Here is an 18,409-nt window from a genome sequence, read left to right as displayed (position 1 = left end):
AGAACTTATATATAAGGATGACATTAAATAAGAATGCTAACTTTGCTGCAAAAGGTTGGGTAGCTAAGGTATATATATCTTGCTTCAGTCAATATAAAAGAACTACACTCCAGGCAATTGTCAGAAAGTTTAATTTTGATATGTCATACAGCTTTTGTCAAAAGCAAAAGACAGGGCCAGCCCCAGTGGCCTCATGGTTAAGTTTGGCATGCTCCGCTTTGATGGCCCAGGTTCAGTTCCTGGGCATGGACCTACGCCACCCATCTATCAGTGGCCATGCTGTGGTAGCAGCCCACATACAAAAAGAGTAAGATTTGCAGTGGATGTTAGCTCAGGGTGAATCTTCCTCAGCACACACACACACATACACACACACACACACACACAAAGTGGAAGAGAAGCACAGGATACGTGAGAAAGCCTAAATTAAAAATCCACTCCTAAGCTGTGTACATGGACAGTCAGTGTGTCAGAAGCAAAATACCTTTCATTCAATAACTTAAATATTTTATCAAGCACTTATTATATATATAAGCATATACAGTAATAAATATATAATTATATTTATGTATTTATATTATGTATTTATGTATATATTATATTATGTAATTATGTATATATATATATACATAATTATATATATAATTGTTTATTAAGCATTATTATAAAACACGGGATATTAACGTGAAGATAGCCCTGACCCTACAGGGGCTTATTTAGAGTGAGAACACTTGAAGGTATTAAAGTATCATAGATGCAATGAAGGACAACTGTACAGGAAACTGTGGCAGCGGAAAGGAGGAAAAGCAGCACGTCCTGGGGGGGCAGGGTAGGAGGTGATCAAGAAAGCCTTCACAGAGGAATTACCTAGTCATTTAACAGACTGTCTTAAAAGATGAACACATATTTGCCAAGTGGATTGAGGAAGGGGAGGGCATGAGCAATGGCAAGAGGAATAAAACTCAGGACTGCAAGCAGTTTGATATTGTTGGAATATAGGTATGTATTATTTAATATCGTACCCCTGGCTTTCAGTGAAGGTTAATAAAAAACAACAGCCACATGGATGTATTTAATCCTCTATAAAATCACTGCTGAACACTCTCTTATGTCTGTCTCTGTTTCATAAAGATCTATGTGACAAACTCTTTTTAATCTTTGTTTCTCCTGAAGACCTCATACGCTTCCTCTTCCAGGTAATAAGAACTAAAGTCCATGATTTCTCCCTATTTTTCATTAAGTTCAAAGCTAAACATAGTGAGTTAATTTTCACTAAGTCAGAACTATGACCTAAACCTTCCTTCTACATGTTTCTGATCTCTTTTCTTTTCTTTTCTTTTTTTGGAGGAAAATTAGCCCTGAGCTAACATCTGCTGCCAATCTTTCTCGCTCTCTTTTTTTTTTTTTTTGCTGAGGAAGACTGGCCCTGAGCTAACATCCGTGCCCATCTTCCTCAACTTTATACGTGGGACACCTACCACAGCATGGCTTGCCAAGTTGTGCCATGTGCGCACCTGGGATCCAAACCGGCAAACCCTGGACCACTGAAGCAGAACATGCAAACTTAACCACTGTGCCGGCCCCTGATCTCTTTTCTGACATTACTTTTAACTTTCTACATGTCTATAGCTTCAAATTCTTTTTGGAAGTATTAATAATAAATAAATATCAGAACATGGTCCCTGCCTTTGGTTACAGAGCTTCAAATATAAAGCCCTCTCTCTCTCATAGACACACACACACACACGAAGAAAGAAGTAATTTCTTCTTTCTAATTTGTTAGGCTAATTCATGCAGAATTTCAAAAGCAAGAAAAACATAAATTAACTTATGAAAAATAAAAATATAACATTACCCATGCTGAGTAAGGCCTGGTACTGAGGAATAACAGCACTGCGTGGCTCAGTTAGTATTTGCACGAGAGTTGGCTTCTCTAGGCTATGCAAAGGAATTACCACAGGCGACCATCCCACCAGCAGCATTATTTTTTCTAGTACTAAACTGCTACTTTAACAAAGTCAAGGAGACTTAAGGCAAGCAATATAGCAAAGAGTTGATCTATGCCATATTTATTTAGGTAGAATATCTTATTATATAAAAGGGACCATTTGTGGCTAGCTATTATGTAAAACACAAAAACATGGAAAACACACGTGTGTTCTGGGCTTCTTGCCACTATGCTGACATTACATTTTATTGTAATCAATCAACAAAATCAATCAACAAATAGGTACTGGGCATGTACCTTGAGGATATGAAGAAATAAGTTCCAGTTAAAATCAAGGCTTATAAGAATGCTTAAGAAGCATCTATAAAACTACATAGGATCACAACCCTCCCCCAGCCCCCACACAGCTTCCTTCCATTCGTGAACGTCAGCAGTGATCTATGGTACGCTCCACGGGCAGGGGCAACGGAGACAAGCTCTTTATTGGGCTTCAGTGAATTGGACAAGAAGAATGAATAGAAATTTTACTGATACAGTAGCTACCCCAAATAAGAAAAGAACTCTTTAGATGAAATGTAAAACTGAAATCATCAACTTACACTTTAAAGATGCCCATATATAGATGATATTTAGAAGTTTTCCAACTTACTACTCTGAAATTAAAAAATAACTGGGAATATATTTCTGGTACGCTCTAAGAAAACCTAACTCTTAAAAATCCACAACTGGGGGGCTGGGCCCATGGCTGAGTGGTTAAGTTCGTGCACTCCGCTGCAGGCGGCCCAGTGTTTCGTTGGTTCGAATCCTGGGCACGGACATGGCACTGCTCATCAAACCACGCTGAGGCAGCATCCCACATGCCACAACTAGAAGGACCCACAACGAAGAATATACAACTACGTACTGGGGGGTTTTAGGGAGAAAAAGGAAAAAAAAATAAAAATCTTTGGGAAAAAAAAAATCCACAACTGGCAGCCAGCAGATATGAGAATAGAAACTGAGTGTCCACTCTCTGTAACTTCAAATGCTCTCTATCCTAGTAACCCCTCAGAAAAACTTACCTTTTCATTTTTCCTCCTGCTGATGATTCTGTCTAAACCATTAAAAGCACCAGATGCAACAAACAGGATGTTTGTTGTATCAACTTGTACTGTCTCTCCACGTAGCTTGCGGGAATTCTTTTCTGGAACATTGACTATTGTGCCTTCTAGTAGTTTTAACAAGCCCTAAATAAAGAATGAATGATTTAAAGCATCATATAAGTGTATTATTTATTATACTTTAGGTAACTGGATTCAAAGGGGAAAATAATATATGGTTATGGTCAATGAGCACAACTAAAGAAAACTCCCACATTTCTACAAGTGACATGAAAATCTAATGCATTATCATACTAATTCATAAATTTATTTGAAATAGTTAACAGGACTCCTGATTCATTCAGAAAATAGTCAACTCGAGAGGTTGTTTTTGATGGTAAAGACATAAAGATAGACTTATGACTCTATAAGATAAGATGGTACCCAACTACGGTGAGAATATTAAAAATACCTATATTTTAAGATGCCTTTATAAAAAAATTATCTAGCATACTTTCTAAGTGTGACTGTATCTCTCTACGTCTTGGCCAAAAAAAAAAGCAATTTTCCTTACCCTGTAGTTTATGTCATAATTAGTTACCAGTAAAAGGTCAAGTTCATCATTATGACTTCAATTATGACTTTACAAGGAATGAAACACTATTTTATCTATTTTATCCTATCTTCTAACTAAGTGAAAAAAGTAAGATACATGTATATAGTTCACTTATGTCTAGTTAGAACCAGAACTTCCTTCAAGAGTCCTCTAAAAATATTACATGGGGTCTTTGAGAAATAAAACCAACAAAAATTAGATTTCATTTTTTCTCTTCTTTAAAATATTTTTAATTTCCTAAGAAAGATAAATTGGTATTTAAAATTGCCAAAAGCTTTTTTCTCTTAGGATCTGAACTGCTTTAAAATGGTATGTGGAGTTTGGGGTGGGAGAAATAAACAAAACAGAATCTAATTAAATGTGAAACCAAACGTACAATATTTGGGAGGCTGATGTATTCCCTTCCTTTTAGTGGGCGTGAACAAAATATTCAACTGCTTACTTGCTGAACGCCTTCTCCACCTACATCCCGTAACTGATGAATGCCTGGCACACTGCCAATCTTATCTACTTCATCCAGAAAGACAATTCCTATAATTTAAGGAGGATTCTATTTATAATATGAAAAAGATATACACAAGATAACCTGAGCTTTAAAAGACTAGGTAGCTAGAGAACAAGGTTATTCAATCTCTCACACTTAACATATGCAATGGCTTAATATTATAAAAATACAATGCTATCTCTCCCATGCATCACTTTATGAAAATATTTGTAACTTATTTTATATAATATCACTTGGGTATGATAACCAATTCTCTCTGACAACAGTTATCTACCACGCTAATGTTTTCAGGTTCTTTATTCAAGGAAGCTGAGACAGACGTATAGCATGGAAGCACGAGGTATATGCAGGGCTAATACTAGCAAAACTTCAGCTTACTCTTTCCCACCTATAATCTTGTCTTAAAGGAATTTGGAGAGGAAGCTGTCAAGCTTTTCATGTAAAAAAGGAGAGATGACAGACGGGGAGAGGAGAAATGCAGTATCTATGACATCCTGTAGGGTCAATAAACTAATCTGTTTCTAGATTCATCCTGTACTCTCCTGCCCCTGTCCTTGCCCCTTCCCCTACCTCACCTCAGCAATAGGAGTCCGGAGAGAAGTCAGAACAGGAAAAACAAAGATAGTATTAAGCATCTAACGGAATAGTAACTTGGCCTGTTTTCACCCTAGCAGCCATCTATGACAATAAGGCAAAGCAAACTCTGTGGTCCTTAGTATGCTAAAAAATGTTTAACATACCTACTTTTATATAATTACAGAATTTTACTCCTTGACTCAAAATAAGAATTATAGTATCTTCCAATATTAGACTGCTTCCCCAAGAGACTACATCTGGGGACACATAAGCTATGCTGAAAACATACCTTGTTGTGCTTTTTCTACGTTATAATTGGCATCTTGGAGCAGTTTGGCAATCACAGATTCAATATCTTCACCTACATATCCAGCCTGAGTCAAAGTCGTACAGTCACAGATAGCAAAAGGGACATCAAGGCATTTAGCTAGAGTTTGTGCCAGCAGAGTTTTACCTATAAGAAGAAATAGTAACTAAAAGTTTACTAAACATTATGTTGACATACAATTTCTGTACAAAAATGCAAAATAAATTTGAATAGTATATAATAAAAAATTACTGTTACATCTTTTTTCTACTATTTTACAGATCTACTGGTATGTTATTTTTATTATTTCCGTTAAGATGTTAGGAATTGGCCTAGAGGACAATACCAATGCCTCAAATTCATCTTGAAGCCTATGCAGAAACACTGTATCTATAAGATTGGTCTTAGATTTTCTTCTCAAGGGCCAGGATCTCCCAATCACAAGACACAGGCTACAGAATCACTTACGTTCTATTTTAAAAAATGAGTAGGAAATTTTTCAGGAAGTTGCTTACCTGACCCAGTTGGTCCAAGCAGCAAAATATTACTCTTTTCAAGTTTTATGTCATCATGGGAAGAATCCAATACTTCACCTCCTCGTTTTTCCTGAGGTATTTGTTGATTTACCTGTTGCTGCATTGATGCTCCTAAAGCATTACCATGTGGACTAATTCCAGCAATCTGAAGCAATTCTGAAAAAATGCCAACAGAATTACTAGAGCTTCATTTTATTTTACTTGAAAAAATGCCCAATAAAACCGTACTGAAATCAATCACTTATTTAGAAAAATTTAAATATTTTGACATTCTGTCTCACCTAAAAAGGAAGAAAATCTCAAATTATCTAGTGACAAATGTACAACACACATTATTCAGGGAGCCTCAAGCCAAGAAATGGATTCTTGTTCCCCTCCTCATTGATGTAAATCTGTATGGAGAATGCCCTTTCACTCAAGGGAAGGCAGTATAATGGAAGGAGAACAGAGCTAGGAGTCAGAAAGCTTCAGCTTTGGTCGTTCCTTCGTCCCTCAATAGCTATATGATTTTGGGCAAGTCATAGAAACTTTGTGTTTCTGCTTCCTAATCTATAAAATGGCAATAATACGTGTCCTATCAATTTCAAAAACATGGCTGGAAGATGTAAGAATAAAATGCAATTGATTTGGAGGCATTCTGAAAGATAAACAAAGGTATATTATATTTTTTCATTACAAATGAAAAGAAGTAGGGCTGTAGAGTAAAGGAAAAACACTGAACTGGTCTCAGTTTTTTCGCTATGTAGTTGTAAGACCGTGGCAAGTCACTTAACTTTACTGGGCCTTCCTTGCCTATAAAGAGAAAATACTAACCTCTACAGTTTCTTTCACATCTAAAAATGATTCTGTGAGTCCACCAGAGAAACCAAATATGGTAAGACTCACTATCCCTGGCCGCATCTGAATTTCTGACTTTATAGGATCTCAACTGGGTCTTTCTAGTCCCCTTATTAGAGACACAATGCTTAACTGGATGGGTTTGATATTTGCTGAACTATCAGTTTATCAGCTGGGTTCCTTAAAAAAAAATCTTTATTCTCACTCTCTCTTGGCTGAAAGAAAGAATTCCAATAGTCTTTTCAATTATCCAGATTTGTAAATATTCATATCATTCCTGGTTCTCAGCATTTGAGGTATCTGTATTCATATCATACTTGCTTATATTTTCTGGATTTATTTTTAGGTTGTTACTAATAAATGGGTTAAGAATATCACTACTTTCCAATGCATTATTATTTTAATGAAATCGATAGGTGTTCAGCAGACATAACTATTACTATAATCCTATTTCATCTGGCTCTCAGTTTCAAACTAGCTTAGGGACACACTTAAGGTAAAGAATTATTCTATTCATCAAAAATAATAGGCATTCGATGAACATGAGTTTCATTACATTACACTAATTTGAGAGTTATTGATTAGTGACTAATTCACAATGCTATGCTTCATTACAATCCACAACAGGCAAAAAAAAAAAAAAAAATGCAGTCTCCTATATGAGTTCAGTTAGTTAGCTAGTTGCCCCTAGCAAAATTGCTTTTTTAAAAAAATTTCAGCAAAATCTAGTTAGGAATTGTGACAATATAAACAAGGTCTTGGCTCACATATAGGTATGCCCAATGGGGAAAAAATGATTTAGGAGAATAATTTGAACAAAATTGGCAGAAGCATATTAACTAGAGTGGAATATTTAACTTAATGATTTAAGTTAAAAAGAGAGAAATAATTTAAATAGTAAAAAACAGATGATGTCTGTCATTCCATTTTATGAAAATATGCCCGAGAGTCAACTTGAGCAAAGTCTCCTTTTCTTTCGGTTAGGCTCTGTTCCTGCATCTGCCTCACTGCATAAGCAGCTCTCTACAATGGGCCATAGTATGAGTGTGCAGGCTAGCAGTGGTTGGTTGCAAAGAGCTCATCAGCTGTGTAGCCCCGGACAAACTACTTAAAATGTGTGTGATTCAGTTTTCTCATCTGTAAAATGGGGGTGAAAATAACACTTTCTGTCTCACAGGGAAGATTAAATGAGTTAATATATGTAAAACAATTAGAATAGTGCCTAGCAGATAATTTTATAAGTGTTATTGAAGAATTTGCTATTAGTATTGCTATTTTCCTAGTGTTTAAGTATTTGTTTACTATAGCTGCTAAATGCAAACCAACTATCCTATCTGGTGCTCAACTTAACAAAAACATCATCTTCCTATGATGGAGGAAAAAACCATCAGACTTATTAACAGTAGTATGTTGGTCTCTAACATATGATTTCCAAAGAAATTTTCAAGGATATTTTGATTATATAAGGTTTTGGCCTAACATCCTAACTTTAGAGCCTAAAACCCCACATAGGACAAGACTAAACTATACATGAAAATAAATTCTATCTAAGCTTTCAAAATATTAATTTCCAAGCCAATCAATATATATAATTACAAACTGCTTTTACCTAAGTTCTTTCTTTTTGTTTTTTAAGGAAGATTAGCCCTGAGGTAAGTGCTGCCAATCCTCCTCTTTTTGCTGAGGAAGACTGGCACTGAGTTAACATCCGTGCTCATCTTCCTCTACTTTATATGTGGGATGCCTACCACAGCCTGGCTCGCCAAGTGGTGCCATGTCTGAACCCGGGATCCGAACCGGCGAACCCCAGGCCACCGAAGTGGAACATGCGCACTTAACCGCTGCACCACCAGGCGGGCCCCTACCTAAGTTCTTAAATACTGTTACTTGTTAACATTTAAATTATATTAAATAACTACATATATATTTCTTTCAATATATTCACTATAGACTTTTCTTTACTAATTCATACTAGCTTTACTATCTGCCCAAATTTAAAAATACAGTATTGACAGCATATTTGATTATATTTTGGGATTGTAAAATATAAATTATACATGCACTTAAAGTTTATTATTTAGATCTTACATTCTTATATATAAGTTAATTCTACTGTACTTACTGTATTTAATTTTATCATGCATGGTATAATCATTATTTCCATACAATTTACAAATAACTAGAGATAATATAATTTTATTATATGTAATAAATCTCATGCCAGAGCTGGTAAACTAGTTATATTCTCATGGCTCATCCTGTATACATATATACATATATATATATATATATATATATATGGTACACTTCAAATAGTAGATATATAATACTGCTTGGTTCAAAGGCAAATGTAAAAGTATCAAACTTTTAAGTGAAAAATGTTCATACTGGTTTATCAATTGTATTCTTTTGTTTGTTATTTTAATTACTAAAACAAAAGGCCATGTGAATCTTTTTATGCTACTCCTGGAAGCTTCACTCTCTGGGCAGCAACTATATCCACCTCCAAAGGAAAAGGAGCAAGACATCAGAATGGCCACTATCCTTGGTGTATCAGGTCCTTCCACACCCTCCATCAGACCATCTGATACTTTAGGGGCAATCCAGGGCTGGAAACAGTGAGCTGGGGCTTATTCAACATATGCAAGGCTATATTAAGTTTAATAAACACCAAAAAGTAAAGAGTGTGATTTCTGGCAGAGTAGCTGGCAGATAATCTGCCTCTCCCCAAATTTCTGTCACTTATAAGCAGGCCAAGTCTAAGTATACGGCAAAAAAAATGATATACAATAGCAAGCTACAGATTTTTAAAATACAACTCCTGTTAATATGCAGGTCTATATTTACAGAGGAAAACTATATATAATTATTTTTATTTCTCTAATTATGCTTAAAAATATATCACAATAGAAAAGATAAAACCAAATAACTGAAATAAACCAACATACGCAAACTATACAAATTAGCTTTGAAAAACTGTTCCAAAGTTATATCTATTATATATGATAAACATGTTTAGATAATATACATCTTTCTCAGTAACACACAAGCAAATACATGTCTACCATTACTACTGCTGACACACTTCACTGAGGTAAATCTCAAAAGGAAGAATGATTACAGAGGAGGACCTGAGGAGAGGTCACTTACTTGTAAATCTGTACTCATCCTCCCGTCTTCTTATTTCTAACTCTAAGAAAGAGGATGAAAACGGCAACATGAAAATACTATATATTTGTTTAGTTTAGGGGAACAAACAAGGAATATCCTACTTCTTGCCCCTCTTTCAAATATATTTAAAGGATGTGTTCATTAATGTTTTCTCAGCTTTTCACATTATCAAAGAATCTATATGCTACATCCTTTCTATATATTAAAAAAAAAAACCCCAAACATGCTTAATGATGGCTGTCCAGTTGTTGATATTCATATTTGTCAAATACAAAGTTGGTATCTATTTTAAGAAAAGAGTAGTAATAATTTAAGTCTTCAATAAGAGTTTAAACCTCTCATACTATAAAAACCATTTAACCATTTGCTTTTCCAGCATTTAGAAGAGTTTAACTATTGATTTGTTGACTGGAGGAATCAGAAAAAATAATTTTGCTCCATGATTATTTGGACCTTATAAAAATGAAGGTTCCAAGTCTCCCATTAAGTTATCACAACTTACACTTTCTAAAAATAAAGTAACCGATACTATCACATAACTATTTTGCAGGTAAGTTCAACAAGTTAACAAGTGTCTTCCGTGAACCAATCAGTTATATGTTTAGTAGCTACTAAAAGTAATCAAAAGATATTGCAGTCTTATAAATCTAAGTATTTAGTAGAACTCCTTCGAATTGCAAAATGACGAAAACAATGTTAAATGATAGATTGCAGGCCTAAGAAAGAAATCAGGACTCCCTAGCCAACAACAAAAAAAATTTTAAATATTTACATTTTACTCTATTCATAGTTTTTTTAATAAAAGCATTCTATTAATATAACACACATTATTGTCCAAAGTAAGTTGAGATTACACAGTATATTGGTATACAGTCATGCGTTGCTTAACAATGGGGATACATTCTGCGAAATGCATCATTAGGCAACTTCGTCACTGTACAAACATCACAGAGTGCACTTACACAAACCTAGATGGTATAGCCTGCTACACACCTAGGCTGTATGGTACTAGTCTTATGGGACCACAGTTGTATATGTGGTCCATGACTGACCAAAACGTTATGTGGCACATGACTGTATGAGAATCTATCATTAATATGAATTATACTTTGAATCACTTACAAATTTGCCCTTAACCTTGCACTCGGTGGCTGGGGCCCCAAAAAGAAAGAGTGCTGGATATGTTCTGTAAGAGTTATCATCTCCATCTACCTCTGACTTAGGCAAATGAAATTCTGTATCCTGAACCCAAAAGAGAAGAACTCAGAGTCGTACAGAGCATTGCAATGATCTGGTCACAGGAAACTAGTTGTGATGAAGTCTACAATTCAAAGATGATGTCTCAATCTCTATCCCAGTGAGTTTCAAACATTTTTCACTGAGAACTTTGGTAAGAAATACATTTTGTTCTGCGACTCAGAATCCATGCACATAAAATGAAAACAAAAGTTTTAAGAAACAATACTTAACTAAGACTTAACATTCTCTGGTATTTTCTATTCACACCTATTAACTTTTTTTAAAAAAAACACCTTTGGCAACTTAGGAAAATGATTTCACGATCCACTAACAGGACGTGACCTACTTTAAAAAATGCTGTACTATACTAAAAGCATTTTAAGACGAAAGCAAGGAGTTGCAAATAAAGATTACCACTAAGCATAGTAATTTTTATTTTGGTCAATTATCAAAACACTAACCTCTAGGTGTTAATGATGTCTGCTTCTCAACCTCTGCTTGCTGTCTCAGATTAGCTGGGATATTATTATATATTCTCTTATAATGATTGTACACAGCAACCGAAAGTACCTTCTTAGCAAATGACTGGCCAACAACATACTTGTCGAGGTAGTTATAAATCTGAAAAATGATTAGGTATGAATAATTTACTATGAGCTATCATAAAAACACACACATTAAAAAGTTATATACTGAGCATTTTTGCTTACAGTTTTAAATTTCAACAAAGACTCTTGTCAAAAACAAAATGCCAAGGGCATGATACATTATGTAGCAATGATTCAGAGGCTCCAAATCCTAAATAGCAAAAACACAACTCATTTGTTCTCTAGCTTAACAAGGCATCACTGTACTCTTCTAGTGCTATGTCAGTTTCTAGTCTATAAACAATGCCATTGATCCTAATTTTTAAAAGTTAATATTAAAGTTACTTAGAATACCTAAACATGACATCATGGGTCTTAAAGGCATTATATTAATGTAATCATTAAAATAAATCCTGACTACACCTCTCTCAATCATATGAACAATATTTCTCACAAAGATAACGTGTTATAAAACTACCCTTTTCAAAAACTGGCATTATATAAAAAAAGCCATTATATTACCAGTATCTATGTGTTAATACTCATAAATATTTAGCTTTTTCTCAGATATTAACTTTGGGGCTATGCATTTATCTAAATGGCAATCTAAAAGCTTTATTCTTAGTGGAAACTAAAGCTCTATTAGATACTTGGATATTGCCAACAGCTTGGAACCTGGGGTAAATTCCCTCAGCTTTTAGTAAACAGAAATTAACTGTTAATATTCACTAACTCCTGAAAATAGTTAAATTGCCTACTTATTTTCTAGAACTTTGACTCAGATGTCTAAAGTCTACAAAAATTAGTGGAGAATATAAAGCTTAACAGCTATATTTTCCATTATATTATTTATTTTTACATGACAAATTCAGTAGTTGTTGACCATGTGCATTTTATTATGTTTTTTTTAAATCTTCATTCCTCACAATTTATACCCATAGATTATTAAATCTGCCACAGCACATTTGGAGGTAGAGGCAAATGCACAGGTATCTAAACAGATGAGAAGATAGCTACAGTGAGGCAGAGGGTGAGAAATAATCTAAGCCTGCATACAACTGAGACATGGCCAGAAGAGAGGGCACACAGGCCAGGAGCAGGGCTCCCCATTCTCAGAAAGCACACACCAAGGACTTGGTATGCTCTGTCAAATTTCATTACAGCCAAATCACAACCTCCCTGCGACTCCTGGAAAGAGCCCACACAAAAGTCACAGTGCTATAGAAGAGAGCCTTGGCACACTGGCCATGAAAAAATTACTTGCTTCCGTTGTTAGACTGAGGCTGTTTTACCATAAAGTAGACTAATTTAAGGGGGAAATCGCAGCTGGTGTTATTTAAGGGCCCAAACTAACAAAAATAAATCCACAGAGGCTCTATTTTAAGAATATCATTTTAGATTAATTTAGTATTAATACTATTTTAATAATCATCCAACTATCTTTCATCACTATTGAATGCAGTAATCATGGGAAAACAGCAAAATACTCCATATGTAAATTCCAAGTATCAAATATCAGCAATTTAGCCAGATGTAGTCCGTATTAAGAACTTACACTTGTTTAGATACTAATATTAGGATCCAAGAAAAACTGGGGAGAGGGGAGCAAAGAAATGTTTTCAAGATAAAATGCTTATAAGACTGAGTTAAGACTTATACCTTCTTAGGAGGAGGAGGTGGTTTTTGTTGGAATGCCAATTTTACAGCTTCTGCTGCTGATTCAGGTTCTTTAATTATGCTTTTCTTTGAGTCTGCTTCAGATAGCACAACAAAAAAATGATGACATTTTTCACACTTCACAAAACGGGTAGATGCTGTAAAAAGAAAGGTCAGCAGAAAACAATAAATAATTCAAATAGTGTTTAACCTTAAAGACTAACTGTGAATGAAAACTATGTACTTGACAAAAAGTAGGCTTGTAGTTCACTCCATTAGCCACAGTAAACAGCCTGGCTTACACCTAAGATAGATGAGTTCAGTAAACTACATTTGTTCATTTCCACTAGGTTCTTTCATTTTGTGATATACTTCTCTAAGAGAAAAGATTGGCAGAGATTCTTTCAACTTCCCATTCACTAAAGTTAATTTTAAAAACCACCACTATAGGAATATTAATTATTTTATTGAAATACTCGATTGAGCTGTGAAAAAAAGTACAAGTAAATTAATCTATTTTTCCAACCTTATATTATGAAAATTTTGAACATACACAAAAGTTGAAAGAGAGAAATCAATTTCAATCCCTAAAAATGTAAAAAAGTATATTCATTAGGTTCTTTTCAAACCTACAAGCATTTTTAAAACCTTGACTTGGTAAATATATAAAATTATTTCATACCTTCCTTATTTTCATCTTTAACAACTCCACTAATGCCTATTGCTTTGACCTAAAAATCACTAAGAAGCTAACAAAATAACATGCTCAGTCATATTGACTTAAAGATGATCATACAGCCTTTGAAAACAACACAAGAACAGTTAAAAGTGAGAGTAAAAGGGTTTTTCAATTCCAACACATCAGCTATGGAATATCCTATGTTAAACCAAAGGTGATTTCTTCTTTTTAAAACATGGCTATAGAACATAGACATATGGACATATACTCTTAATCTTTCCCGAGCCCAACCCTACTAATGGTAACCAGGGACTTCAGAAAGCAGCATGATAGAGAATCCCCTAGAGACTATTAACGGATACAGAGCAACAGATACACAGGAATTAGTGATACTTTGGTAGGTCTAGGTAATACTTTTTTGGGTTACCTTTGTGTAATCTAACTAGACAGGTAAAAGTGCAAAGAAAAAGAATTTTAAGTACTATGAGAATCTCTCTCCTTTGCGAATATTCTACCTACCTATCCAGAGATTACAAGAAAAACTGCACTGGCAAGCACACCTAAATCTTCACAAAATAATCTAAATTAAAAAAAAAAATAGCAAATTCCACACTTAAAAAATAAATTATTAATTCAATCAGTTTAATTCTTATGTGTCTGTTCTTGAACACAAGGTCAATCAAAAATGCATTCTGGATAAATTCTATCAGCAAATTTTAAACTAGAAAAGAGATAATCCGTGTTTTCTATTTACTAATCCCTTACAAATGCCTACTCAAAGATCAAGCTATTCCAAGTACAGTCACGTGTCACTTGTGGGGATACACTCCGAGAAATGCTTCCTTAGGCGATTTCATCATTGTGTGAACATCACAGAGTGCACTTACATAAACCTAGATGGTATAGCCTACTACACACCTAGGTTATAAGGTACTAATCTAATGGGACCACTGTCGTATACGTGGTCCACCCTTGACTGAAACATTGTTATGAGGCACACGACCATACTTTCAATTAACACAAGCCCAAATACAATATCACCATTTCCCATCAGTGGGAAAGAGAGCCAATGCCTTCATTTTCTAATGAGGCACCAGCTTACAATTGTTATTGATGGTAAACAGGGCAAGGACTAAAGGGCAGAGAAGCCTCTGAACTAGTTCAAGCTGTGTGATACGAAAATCTGGCCTGAGAACACAAGAACAAAATATTTCTCTACAGAAATTAGGTCAGGGCCAGCCTGGTGGCCGAGTGGTTAAGTTCACGTGCTCCGCTTCGGCGGCCCAGGGTTTCACCGGTCCTGATCATGGGCGTAGACATAACACCACTTATCAAGCCATGCTGAGGCGCCACCCCACGTGCCACAACTAGAAAGACCCAGAACTAAAAATATACAACTATGTACTGGGGCTTTGGGGAGAAAAAGGAAAAATAAAATCTTTAAAGAAAAAAAAGAAATTAGGTCAAAGGGAAAGAAATTAAACATGAACAAATCACATTCCTCTTTGCTTACTGTTGAAGAGTTGCTTAAATTCTACTTGAATACTTGCAATACAATTTTATACTGAAACATGTTCAACATATGCCCAAATTCAAGGATTTAATTTTATTTATCAAAATGCTATTTTGCAAAAAAAATACAAGCATTGCAATACATATTTGCAAAAATCCAATTGTGTTACATTGTCAGGGCACAAATAAACCTCTTTCCTTTAAATGATTACAATTATCCAATATTTCTTTATATACACAATACTAATCCTAGTAAACAGGGTTGTATAGTATGTCAGTGACAGAAAGACCACCTTAGTAAAAATGTTTTTAGATTTGTTTAAATGAAAGTTCTTCATGGTTCTGAACAAGTTTCAGGGTCCAACATAAAATCTCCAAACCATTGCAGAAAAGTTTAATTCCCACACTAATGAGACAAGTACATATAGTAAGCCTTAAAAAAGTATTATATACAGAAAAAGAAAAAATAACTAAAGGCCCTACCTTAATAAAAGTGGGGACACTATTCATGTTTGACAGCTTATTTTTGAAATGGGCAAAAAAAGTCCTAAAGAACAGTGTATACTAGCCCTTATAATAAAAAATTTCTTCGATATTATTCTTAGGGCTGGCCCAGTGACGTTAAGTTTGTGCACTTTACTTCAGTGGCCCAGGGTTCATGGGTTCAGATCCCGGGCACGGACCTACACACCACTCATCAAGCCACGCTGTGGCAGCATCCCACATACAAAGTGGAACAAGATTGGTACAAACGTTAGCTCAGCGACAATCTTCCTCACCAAAAAGAAACTTCTTATTTCAATATCTGATGATTTTCTATACATTCATAACGGTATCTATAAAAATGGTACTTTATTCCAACAAAGTCAAGTAAGATTAATACCATGATAAGAAAACATAAAAATTACCACAAATATACTTGTTAGATGGAATACATACAGCAAGGTCCATGAACTAAGAATAGTTTTTACATTTTGGAAAAAGATGACAATGAAAGTTATATGAAATTCAAATTTCAGTGTCCATGTACAAAGTTTTATTGGAACATAGGCAATTTCACTCATTTACATTGTCTATGGTTGATCTCAAACTATAAGAGCAAAGGAGAATAGTTGCAACAGAGACCATTTGGCCCACAAAGCCTAAAATATTTTTACTTGGCATTTTATTGTAAAAGTTTGCTGACTTTTACAGCATTTAAAAGGAAAGAACTACCTACAGAATGAGAGAAAACATTTGTAAATCATGTATCTGGATAAGGGTCTAGTATTCAGAATATATAGAGAATGCTTATAACTCAACAATAAAAAGATAACCCAATTTTAAAATGGACAAAGGATTTAAACAGTCTTTTCCCCAAAGAAGACATACAAATGGTCAATAAACACAAGAAAAGATGCTTAACGTCTTTAGTCATTAGGGAAATATAAATCAAAACCACAAGGACATACCACTTCACATCCCTATGATGGCTATGATAAAAAAGACAAATGTTGAAGAGGATATGGAGAAACTGGAACACATACATTGCTAGTCAGGTTGTAAAATGGTACAGCCTCTGTGGAAAACAGTTGGCAGTTCCTTAAAAAGCTAAACATAGACTTACCTTCTCACCCAGCAATTCCATTCCTAAGCATATACCCAAGATGTAAAAACACATGCACACACAAAAACTTGTATACAAATGTTCATAGCAGCATTATTCATAATAGCTAACAAGCAGAAACAACTCATATGTCCATCAACTGATGAATGGATAAACAATGGAATACTATTCAGCCATAAAAAGCAATGAAGTATGATACACGATACAACACAGATGAAGCTTGAAAACATGCTAAGTGAAAGAAGCCAGACACAAAATGTCACATGTTGTATAAATCTATTTATATGAAAAATCCAGAGGAGACAAATCCATAGAGACAATAAGTAGGTTAACAGTTGCTAGGGCTGGGAGGGGAAGGAGTGGAAAGTGACTGCTAAGGGGTACAGGGTTTCCTTTTGGGGTGAAGAAAATGTTCTGGAATTAGATAGTGGTGACGACTGTATAACTTGGTGAATATACAAAAAACCCTTGAAATGTATAATTTAAAAGGCTGAACTGTAATGTATATGAATGATATCTCAAAAAAAATTCTTTTTAATTTAAGAAAGGGAAGGATTAGACATGTATGCATTACATACACAGCTCTCAAAACAGTGCTGAGTTGGAAACAAAGTAATTTGCAAAAACATGAACATGATACCATTTATGCATTTAAAAGTTAGATGTTTGATGAAGATATCTGACAGAAATATATCTTTAGCTTTATTGATAAAGTTCTACTTTTTTAATAAAGAGGGTTATACACATATATTTCTTAATTAAAAATACATAATTAAAATTGACAAAAAAAGTGGACAATTACCTAAACAGGCCCTTCACAAAAGAACTACAAGTGACCAAAAAGTACATAAAAAGACGTTTATGAACTAATAACTAAATAAATGTGGGTTGAAACAAAACGAATAACCCAAGATCAAACAAAACTCTTCAGAACTAGGATGACCCAGCTTTCAATGAGTAACACAGATGATCTTCAGTATTCAAAAGGGATGCATTCCAAAGAGACTCTGACTATGGATCTGCAAAACCAAGGGAGGAGGGCCTTGTCCCACTCTTGGGGGCTGTTACTCCTGCAATGTAAAGCTCCAGCGGGCAGAGACAGTGTCACGCTCATGTGTATTTTCTCAGCCTAGCAGGTCTGACTCAACAGATGTTTGCTTACTAAATTCTGGATAAGTATGTACTCTTCTTTTACTCTTTTTTCCACATTCTCTACTTTTACATCCCCCTCCCCACTTAGAATTCCCCAAGGAAACAGACTTTAGTCTTGAGTAGATTAGACAACACCAAAGTATAGTGTTTTCCATACTTGATTTCTTTGTTAAACATACAGATTCTAGGACCCTACCCAACACCTACAGAATCTTAATCTCTAGGGAAGGAGAGAGTCTGTATGTTTAAGAACCACTCTCAGTTGGCAAGTTTCGAAAACATTGCATAAAAGAAAAATAAATTTAATCTCAAGAGGAACTAGTTTATCTATCCCTCAAGAATTCCAGTTGGGAGAAATGTATGGGATAGGAATTTATGAATAGCAAATCTTCACTGATCTGTG

General features: G+C 34.8%; 1 protein-coding gene across 2 annotated transcripts in view; it reads right to left on the bottom strand.

Moving 5' to 3' along the window:
- CLPX (caseinolytic mitochondrial matrix peptidase chaperone subunit X) overlaps nucleotides 1–18,409 on the bottom strand; it is a 36,584-nt gene that overhangs the window by 7,813 nt on the left and 10,362 nt on the right. Inside the window, exons 4-10 of one of the 2 annotated variants that reach the window (XM_008531698.2) lie at nucleotides 13,061–13,215; nucleotides 11,276–11,435; nucleotides 9,555–9,596; nucleotides 5,547–5,723; nucleotides 5,014–5,178; nucleotides 4,086–4,174; nucleotides 3,010–3,174 (exon numbers count right to left, since the gene is read on the bottom strand). In XM_008531698.2, the coding sequence (XP_008529920.1) occupies nucleotides 3,010–3,174; nucleotides 4,086–4,174; nucleotides 5,014–5,178; nucleotides 5,547–5,723; nucleotides 9,555–9,596; nucleotides 11,276–11,435; nucleotides 13,061–13,215 (953 nt within the window). The remainder of the gene's footprint in view (nucleotides 1–3,009; nucleotides 3,175–4,085; nucleotides 4,175–5,013; nucleotides 5,179–5,546; nucleotides 5,724–9,554; nucleotides 9,597–11,275; nucleotides 11,436–13,060; nucleotides 13,216–18,409) is intronic. The other variant, XM_008531699.2, reaches the window with a different exon arrangement.

Source organism: Equus przewalskii, chromosome 1, assembly GCF_037783145.1.
Source record: "Equus przewalskii isolate Varuska chromosome 1, EquPr2, whole genome shotgun sequence".
NCBI lineage: Eukaryota > Metazoa > Chordata > Mammalia > Perissodactyla > Equidae > Equus > Equus przewalskii.
This window is presented reverse-complemented; position numbering and strand designations above follow the sequence as displayed.